At 44.9% G+C, this 10,435-nt stretch overlaps 1 protein-coding gene across 1 annotated transcript; it reads left to right on the top strand.

The window, feature by feature from the left end:
* Positions 1-316: 316 nt before the first annotated feature.
* Positions 317-7,020, top strand: EDN1 (endothelin 1). The gene is made up of 5 exons (XM_074943168.1): positions 317-627; positions 2,095-2,263; positions 3,582-3,740; positions 4,034-4,147; positions 5,745-7,020. The coding sequence occupies exons 1-5, from the start codon at positions 564-566 to the stop codon at positions 5,884-5,886; spliced, it is 648 nt and encodes a 215-aa protein (XP_074799269.1). The 5' UTR covers positions 317-563; the 3' UTR covers positions 5,887-7,020.
* Positions 7,021-10,435: the final 3,415 nt, after the last annotated feature.

Genomic DNA, 10,435 nt, shown 5'->3' with positions numbered 1-10,435 from the left:
TCCCCCTGCTGGCTCTATGCCGTCGGCGCCCTTTGCCCTCAGGTTTCTTGCTCGTGGGTCTGCCCGGGCTATTTATTTTCCTTCTTTCGCTCTCTCTCCACTCCCCACCGCCCACCCTGCCAGTGTGTAGCCCGGCCCCTGGATTGCCAGACGGCGTCTGCCTCTCTGAAGTTTGCAGTGGTTTCCTTTCCAGCCTGGCCTTATCTCGGTCTGCACGTTGCCTCTCGGTGACTAATAACACAATAACATTGTCTCCGGATAAAGCGAAGTAGGAGCCGTTGACCCGCTCCATGGGGGTTCGGTATAAAAGGGAGCTGGCGAGAGGTGGCCAAGCCAGAAGCGCTCAGGCAGTCGCGCTGGAGAAGGAGCCTCCAGGTTTCCCAGTGCTGCTTGGGGGACGGTGACTGGGTTTGCAGCTCGCCCTGTCCCAAGGGAGCAGCTTTCCTTTCCAAGGGCGCCTCTGGTGAAAAGCGCTCTGCAGTTGAGAACTAACCGCAGCAGGGAGCGGGGCTTGTGGCTTGTGCTTTTGGGCTGCAAAAGAGCGACCGGCGGGCGTTGGCGGGATGGACTGTGCACAGATGATTCTCTCCCTGCTGTTCGTGTTCTGTCCAGGAGCCCAGGAAACAGGTAGGTGTGATCTGGGGGGGCAAGCACGCAGTGCAGGGAGCTACCCACGGGCGCGGCGCCTCCGCTGACCTCCAGGTGGGACCGGAGGTGCTACAACTAGGGGTGCTGGGGTGCTGCTGCACCCCCAGGCATGGAGCGACTTTCATCATGGACAGGGTTTACGGTCGAGTTCACTGGCTCTCAGCACCCCCGCTGTGCAAATTGTTCCCTTGGGTGGGATTTCAGGAGAATGGTCCAGAGCTGCCTAGTCCTTTATACAGACAGCGCACGGTGTTCAAAGGTCCGTAGGACTAAATCAGGAGCGTGGCCATGTCCAGCAATGGGCTTTCCCTGGGCTTTCTTTCTTTCTTTCTTGTTTTCAGCAAACCTCTGAAAAGGGTTTGCTCCCCCCCGCCCCCATAACTTGCCCGGAGATGATTTAACTAGCCCGGGCAGAGCAGCAGTCCCGTCACACGCTGCTGATAATAAACAGCAGGCTGTTAAATGGATGTGAATCAGTCACCTCTCCCTACTGAATGGAACTCAAGGGAAGGCTTAAGAATCACCCCCCCGCCCCAAATCCTTTATGTCCCGCACACTGCTGCAGGTTTGGGGGCGCTGAAGTCCTGCTTGGTCTATATTCACTACACCCGGGCTAGGAAAAGCAGCTCTTATGGGCGTGCTGATTTCTTTCCATCATCTCTCCTCCCCAAACAACGTGCCTTCCCGGGAGCTGGGTGACCCCAACCAGAGGGAGGCGGGAAGACTTCAAGCCTGGTAGTTCTGATGCAGAATTACAAGCGCAGCCCCCCCCCCCCCCCCCCGTGGTGGGGAGAGATGCTACAGAGAGTCGTCACAGCCCCTGAGCATGGGGAAGATGGGGAGGGTTAATGGAAAGGACACCAGGGACAGGTAGAAGAGCCGAGGTCCCAACAGCAGGAGCGCCCAGAGCAATTTCCACGGCCCTGACTCCCTCGCCCGCAATCCCAGCTCTTCCCCAAGAGAGCATTGAAAGGGCGGGGAATCGGAAAACCACAGTCTGACGGCTGGGGAATCCTTAAACAACTGCTGGGGGTGTGTCTCCTTACAACAAAGCAGGGAAATGCACCAGCCTTTGAACGCCTCCAGCAAACCGCTGAGTTAAATGTCCCCAGAAGAACTGGGCAGAGTCCTGCAGGGAGAGAGCATGAGAACTGTAATCCAGCGCCCTGGTACAGCTGCTGAGTGTGACTGTGTTTCACACATTAATTTAATCTCAGCCATGCAAATGAGCTATTCCGCTTTGCAAGACCCTGGAGCCAAAGATCAGGACAGGGGCGGAGGGTGACTAGATAGATGGCAATGGGACCAATCAATCTCCCTTCCTACCACCGCGTTCCTGTCGGCGCGCTTGCCTGGGTCCGAGCCGCCTGGGTCCAGTTGTTACAAGCAGCAGCTCCCGGGGTCACTCGCCTGCTAACCCCTTTGCTCTCCCTTTCTCCCCTGCAGCGCTAGGTGCTGAGCTGAGCGCTCCTGCGACCGCTTCTGTGGCCGAGGTTCGTCCTTCTAGCGCCACCTGGCCGCTGCGCAGGGCCAAGCGCTGCTCCTGCTCCACCTTGATGGATAAGGAGTGTGTCTACTTCTGCCACCTCGACATCATCTGGGTCAACACCCCGGAGTAAGTGGCGGGCCCTTGGAACGCTCTAACCTCCCGTTCACCCGGGCTTTAGGGGCGATCGTTGTAAACCGGTTGCTATGGTTCCCTTTCATTAGGGCCCCAGTGTGCTTGGAAGGGGCACCACTGACAATGGCTCCCTGGGACACCAGCAAATGTAACCTCTTCCCTGCAGCTAATGCACCGGCAGGATCAGTGAGAGCGCCTGGGCTCATAGGCTGCATCTGAAGAGTTCATGCCATTAGACTGCTCTTCAGTACCCAGCCCAAGTGCAACCCTGCAATGAATCCTGTGCATTTTTAGCAGGCATTTTACTTTGGTTGAAAAATAGGTTTAAAAAGGCCATGCACTGCTCTAGAGGAATATTTTTTAAGATGGCTAGAGAGGAATGAGTGGTTGAGGATGGAAACAGTATTTATTAGCACAGATTTCTCTCTACTAATATAGAGCCACATCTCCTGCTTGTTGTACTCACACCAGTGTTCCCATTGACTTTAATGGAGAGACCACTCACATGAGGAAAGCAAGCAGGATTTGGCCTTATAGATGAAGCAAATAACTTTTAACACTAGGCACAGTAATTCTAACCTTTCCAGAATTCTTAAAGTGTTAAGATACAACCAAGACTATTTCATAGTTAGGACTGGATGTGTGATGCTATAAAATACTTTTCACTGAGAAGCACAGAAGGGTGAAATGCTGGTGTCTTGTTTCTGCCAGCCTTATTCCCGCAGAGTGGTAATTTTCTTTGGGAGTCTCTTCAGAGCAAAATCCGGCCCTAAATAACTGTAAATATATTCGGTGAAACCACACTAGTTCTTAAGAATGGCTGGGAGACCCCATTGTGAATTACTAAGTTTTCTAGACTAGTGGGCTTGTGTATAATGCAGAATACATTACAGTTTTACGCTTTCCTCATTAAGGGTGAAGCAGATCCTCAGTTAGTGTAGTGAATATTGACTTCAATAGAGCTATGCCGATTTACACCAGCTGAGGATCTCTCTCATTTTTTAAAATTGATTCTTGCTGTGCTTGCAATTTACCAAAGTTCAGACAGGTCAGGTTCTGTTGCATTCTATTGCATATTGATTCATATTTCTTATGGTTAAAAATGCCTTAGTCATGGAAGCAGGCACCGTAATCACAGTGCTGCAGTGCAAATTTTTCTGATAATCCCAAAGTCATGACCAAAAGAGCCTTCCCAGGCCCACAACCTTTACTCACAAAAACAGTCCCATTGATAAGATGACACCGAACACACACCGCAGTTCTAAGGCAATGAATTCAATTAATATCTTTCATGTTGATTTTCTGATCATAGGCGGACTGTGCCATATGGGCTTGGTGGCCCTTCTCGATCGAGGCGGTCTCTGGAAGATACAGCCCCTTGGAAGCAACCAGAATCTAGCAAGAGATGCCGATGTGCCCACCAAAAAGACAAAAGGTGTCTGAACTTCTGCCAGACAGGAAAAGAACTCTGGTGGGTTACTATTATTATTATTGTTGTTGTAATCAATTTTGAACTGCACTCATTGTAAAGGGCCAGGTTATGGTACATCTGCTCATGTTGGTATTTACTCAGGTGAATAGTCCCAGGGAAGTCAGGGGCACTACTTGCTCGACAACTCACCAGCATCATTAAGGATACCGCAATCTGGCCCAGAAGCCTCTGTTACATTTCTTAGCTTAAGAAGATGGATCATGTAAAAGTGTAACCAGGTAGTTTGAAGCCTTGTTTTTTAATAGCAATATTGTTTTCTTTTATTTAAACAGGGCTCAGTCCACAATGGAGAAGGGCTGGGATCATCTTAACAAAGGTGAAGATTGCATGGGACTCGGACTGAAGTGTGTGCACAGGCAACTACTTAACAGCAGGAAAATGAGAAGGTGAGCTACCGTACCCGCTCCTGAACAGGCTGATGATATGAAGTTTCAATAAAGTATCCACACAGCAACTGATCCTATTCCCAGTTGAATCAGTGTGAGTTTAGCCTCTGACTTCAACAGGGAGCAGAATGGAGCCCTAAAACATTGACGCTTTCTTATGATTGTTGCTCATCCTATAAATCAGGGGTGGCCAAACTTACTGACCCTCCGAGCCAAATAAGACAGTCTTCGGAAGTTCAAGAGCAGGGACGCACCTACCCGGGCTTCTGCCCCATGGGAGGCACTTGCTGGGGCTTGAAGCATTAGCCCCACTCCTGTTGAACCCCCGACCCCAGCAAATGCGCCCTGCAGGGCTGAAGCTCTGAGACCTCCCTCCCCACTGGGCATAAGCCCCTCTACCACCACTCTGCTGAAAGGTAGAGGGCTTCCCCACAAAAAATCTGGTAGGTGGAGAAGGGAGGTGGGGGTGAGTGCAAAATGCTGCCGGTGTAAACTACCACACAAAAGGGTAAGGCTGGGAAGAGACAGGACCTCGGAATTAGGACTTCTGGGTTCTATTCTCCACTTTGACACTTACTTCCGTGGGACTCAAGAGAAGGAATATAAGTGTGTAAAGGTTGCACTATCAGACCCTATGTGCCTACAGGAAATTCACTTAGCTTCTCTGTTTCTCACTTTACTCATCTGTAAAAAGGGGATAATACTGACCTATCTCCTCGGAGTGTTGTGAGATTAAATTAAATTAATGTTGAGAGGGCACTTGGAGATCCTCATGTAATAGGTTGAGTGGCATTAGCTGGCAATATTGCAATGCAGTGTAATCCCAATTGAATGACATAAGTGTTGCAATGTGATGAAGCCCTATAGGAGTGAACCCACTTTTTCAAAGAACAACTTTGCAGTAGCACCTTCTGTGAGGCAATTTGCACCTTGCCATTTTTGAAGCAATTTATGACTTATTCCATTTCTCTCTAAATAGAATTTGACTATGGGTAAAATTTTCAAAAGCGCCAAAGTCCCATTTTCAAAAGTGGCATAGGCATACAGGAACAGGAGTTCTATTGGCTTTAACTGAGATTTAGGCTCCTAAGGGACTAAGTTATTTTTGAAAATGAGATTTAGGTTTCTAAGGCCCAGATCATCAAAGGTATTTAGGCTCCTAACCTCCATTTAAATCAATGGAAGTTAGGAAGTTGTGGATCTGGGCCCAAGTCATCTAGGTGCTTTTGAAAATTTTACCCTTTAGCTGAGTTCACTAAAACTGGGTTCCACTTAATCTAAAAAAACCCAATAATAGTAAAAAGTAGCCAACAACTACAGAATATCATTTAATTTGAATACACACAATTTCTGGGGATTAGGGTTTTCAGACTTGCCATAATATCTAATGGGCTGGATCTTCAGTTGGTTTAAATCAGTACAGCTCCAATGGATCTACTGTAATTTACTCCACATGAGGACCTGACCCCATAAGTCTAGATTTAGATTTATTTAATCAAAGTGCTGATTATACACACACACACACACACTATATATATTCACAAAAGATTAATCTCAATTTTTATAATAGTATTTGGTGTTTTTCTTGTTTTTACAGACTAGAAGCCATTGGTAACAGTATCAAAGCTTCCTTCAGTATCGCAAAGTTAAAGGCTGCACTCCATGAAGTGAAGAGGCTGAAGCATAACAGAACACATAAAAGGCAAAGCATCTGGGAAAGTCTGAAAACAACTTCTTAGTGGGGAGATCACCAACCCTAACCCTCCTCCATCAACAGTAACTGATAGAGCATTGCCGGAGCTGTTTTGATTTTCACATTCCACGTGGCAAAGGCATGTTATCCTAAATATTAATCCACTCACCCACAAAAAAAGATAGGTAGAAGAGAACCTAAGGAAATCTTGTATTTGGACAAGGTAAAAGCAATAAAGACCTAGCAGGTCATCCTTCTGGAATCCAATTGGATGTGTTACATTAACAAACATTGATTGACAGCCGTCTGTCAGGAGGAGAAAGTGAACATTTGAATGTTGCTTCTGAAAAGAAGGTGTAAAATGGAGTGGTGTTGATCAGTTTGGCAGATTTCAGGGAGAAAAATAAAAGACTAATGCCAAAAGACGTTGCAAGGAATACCTGATACAGAAACTCCTAAAAAGAAGAGAAATCAAGATTTGAAAGGAGAGACTATTTTTTTTTTACTTATTAATTAAAACAGAAAGTGAATGACACTGTGCTACTTTAATCAGCACTCATTGCATAGATACAAGTCTACCTCACATACTGTATGTTGCACTCCTGCCAAAGTATTTTTACAAAGTATTGCCTTTACTTATCAACCACAACCCTTTGCCTTTTTCAGCAGTGTAGTTTACTAGTACAATCACAGTTATCTGAACGGTGGGGCAGACGTGTTTGTTTGGCTAACCAAGGTTTTGGATAATGAAAGGAATTTTCAACATAAATAATAGACAACAGGGGAGACATGATCTTGTTTAACATAATAGGGAGATTTGGACAACTGAAGGTCTAATAATAGGGGTTGTACTGTATTGCAGGTTGCCAATAATCCACTGACCCTGATGTGTAACAGAAAGTGTTGCTAGATCAAGGATTTCTTCAGCGTCTGTCTGATGTAAATGTGTGGAGACAGAGGGTTGTTTAAAATGAAACCAAAAGGCTAATATTGGGTGACTGATTATAGCAGTGAATTTACTCACATTATTGAATTTGCTGACTGAGGTCTGATGGAATTTTATGATGTGCTTATTTTTTTAACAAATATTTATGTCTCTACAAATTATTCATTTATATTTACCATGTTGAATATACTTTGGAATGGGCCATATTGGTCTATGCATGTTTTATGTATTTCTGTGTGAAATCGGGAAATGCTTTGTGCCTGTCAAGGTAAATATCTTTAGAAATAAATATTTTTAACTACTGTATTGGTCTGATGGTTAATATTCCCAGATGTCAGAAAGATGGCTGGAGTAAGGCCGGGCCTTTCCTGGGACTGCCCTTGGATGCAGTGGGAAGGCTTATGTGTTCCAATGGTCCTGAGAGTTAGGCCAATGGAAGTTTTAACTCCCTGGTGGGTGCACCCAAGCCAGACGGGTGAAAAAGGACCAGATGAAAAGCAGCCCACTGGTCCTCCAGGTGGGGCAGGAGGCTGAGTGAGAGGTCAGCAATCTATCCTCCTGAAAAAGTTAACTCATAAAGTAGCCATTCTGGCAAATGGCATGATAGCTGGGGAGCGGAGCCTTGCTTGTGCCCTAAGAGATGTCTAACAGGGTATACAAGGATTCACATTCAAAAATTCAGTAACCTTGCTGGGGTTGGATACATGTGAAGAAATATTATATCCAGAGGAACTAAGCCTCCTCCCAGCAAAGTTAATGGCAAAACTCCCTTTAACTTCAATAGGACCTAGACCAGACCCTGAGGTATTCATAGGAAAGATGGATCCACAGTTAACATTTGCATCGCTCCAAGTCCTTTGGCTTAAGGCGGCTGCACCTGGATGGATGCTGCTTGAAGGGACTATATGCCAGGTAAATCAAACGAGAAGAGGAGGCTCAAAAAGTAACTCTGACCATGCGATGAAATTTGTTATCAAATCCCACAGCCAAAGGAAATAGAGCTGGTAAAAACTTGTCAAACAGAACATTCTTTGTTTTGCTTGAAAAACCAGGCTTTTTAAAAAAAATCAGTACATTCGGCCAACATTTTGAAAATTTGTTTTATTAAGAACACAGATGGAATGAAAATGCATTTGAAATGTTGAAACATCCTGCAACCCTTCCATATATTCGTGACCGGTTTGTTTGCTGGCATCCAAAGAACACTTATGTACTGGGTGCTGTAGACTTCACTTTGTTACTCATAGACTCATAGACTTTAAGGGCAGAAGGGACCATCATGATCATTCTAGTCTGACCTCCTGCAGGCCACAGAACCTCACCTACCCGCTCTATAATAGACCCATACATTTTTTGTGATATTTCAGTTAGACAGAGGGCCAATTTCTCCTCCTAGGTGCTCTGGGGAAATTCCATTGAGACCAAGATGGGCTGCCCTTGTGTGAAAGGGGAAGTGTAAACTAATTACAAACCAGACTTTTCAGGAGAACCAGACTCCAGCGGGGGTCGCACCCTTGATCTCTTGTGTTTTAAAGGGAATAGGCCCTTTGACTGCTTTAGCAGATAGGATTTGGTGACCCTTGTCAGGTGTGAAAAGACCTCATTAAAGTTCATTCCTTTTCCACTGATTGACCTCCGTTGTTAAATAAATAAATAAATACTCCAGGCTATGGTTCTTCCCCTGCTTTCTGGCTTAAGTGAAACACAAACATACAGCATGTTCAACGTGGTCTTCCACAAGACTAGCATCATGCCGGGTGACACCGCAGGAATCAGCAAGGCAAAGGTGTGAACTGAGGCATGTAAGCAGACTAGGATCAGAGAAAAGCAGCCCCCTCACTCCAGCCTGCAGCCATGGTCCCTGTCAGGGAAGGAAGGAAAAATACAGTTTGAGAGTCAGATGACCTGGGCTGTGGTTTAGATTGGTTTGTTTTTTTGACATTTTTCTTATATCACCACCTATTTTGGTGGCTAGCAGAATGGTGGTTCCACCTTAGCTATGGTTCAGAGTGGCTAATTATTTAAAACACAACTGTTCCTAATGCTCTTAAATCCACATGTTGATTCAGATTGTCTCAATATTTGCTGTGCCTTATGAAGGTGTAGTGTAGGGTTAGTGGTCCAAATATGGGGTTATTTGAGCAAGGAGATCCTGAGATATCGCACCCTCTCCCTAAAAATCCTGGTTACAAAATCACTTGGTTCTTCTAATAGTTTTTGTACCTGTCCAGAGCTCAAATGGCTCTAATCCTTCCCAAACTGATCTCAGCCCCTCAGGATTTAATTCAGCTAATGCATAGCACCCATTGCCCCTCTGGGGAAGCAATATCTCCAAAGCTATTTAGGCTTAAGTTTAGAATTCCACATTGGGTCAAAGCTTAATTGACATGCACTAGAGAGTAAAATACATATATGCAGAAAGATTCTCTTTCCAAGTTTTCAGAAGGGCAGGAGGCATGACTAAGCAACCTTAATCGTGCATTAACAAAGTTTTTGGGCAGTTACTAATGGCTCTGGACATGACTCTGCTTTAACTGGCACCTGAAAAGATGTGCTGAAAATGGATTTAAAATCAAATAAAGCAGAAAAAGTCCTGTTAGGGCTCTTCATGACTGTGCCCACCTTGGTGCTATAAACTGCACTCATGTGCTGGTAGGGTGCTACCACGCTGTATATGGCAGAGAGTCTGTCTTGGAATTGCCCAAACAAGGCCCCCATACAACAACCAGTGAGACTATCTTCATTATCTTAAAGGCCTACAAAGGGCAAAACACACTCGAAAACCGTGAGAAACAGAAAGAGTCACTTTCCTGGTGATGAGCATACAACAGTGGCTAGAATAGATAGGTGACAGAAGACTGAAACACAGGCATAGGTGGAATTTAAAAGTCAGTTTATTGATGTGGTCATGAAAAAGGGAACACAAGCTATTTTTAAGTCCAGGTTCCCTCAAATACAAATGTATTGAGGTGTCCCCAAGTTCTTTTCTTTCTCAAATTAAATAGCCAACATATGTCAATATCGCTTCTGCGCAAAAGAAGGGCTTAGTATGTTGAGATATTCTTTGCTGGGATTGCTGGAATAGGGCCCAGCCCTTTATGAAATATATGTTACTTGGCATAAACCCACTCAGGCAAAATTCCTATTGAAACCAATGGATATTTGCCCAGATTCCAGGCACTATTTTAATCAAACTAAACCTACAGCAATTATTTAATTAAATATAATTTGCAATCCGTTCTTGATCAGCCAATTTTGTTTCTTTTTTCTGAGCAAAGATTGATTTGATTGAAATGGCAAAATGAGGCATATAAAAGAAACAAGGATTTAAAACATGACTCAAACTGTATTTATTTCAGGAAAATAATATGATGATACTGGAATACTTTGCACCTTATCTACATGATTCTGACCTAATTTTTCCACTAATGGCTACTCTAATCTGTGCCACGTTATCACAAGCTGTCCCACATTAAAACATCCATAATGTCCTAATGTTACATATGTTTAGCGTTTACTCAGCCAGACATCAGCCTCTTTGTTCATGTTTCCTTGTGCTAGGATAAATATAGTCTTCGCAATACATTGCTGTATTTACAAACACAGTGAGCTGGATAACCAGGGTTTGAAAGATAGCTGGCTGTTTGCT

Source organism: Natator depressus, chromosome 2 (assembly GCF_965152275.1).
Source record: "Natator depressus isolate rNatDep1 chromosome 2, rNatDep2.hap1, whole genome shotgun sequence".
Classification (NCBI taxonomy): Eukaryota; Metazoa; Chordata; order Testudines; family Cheloniidae; genus Natator; species Natator depressus.
The sequence above is the reverse complement of the archived record's forward strand: the minus strand, read 5'-3'. Positions and strand labels throughout refer to the sequence as shown.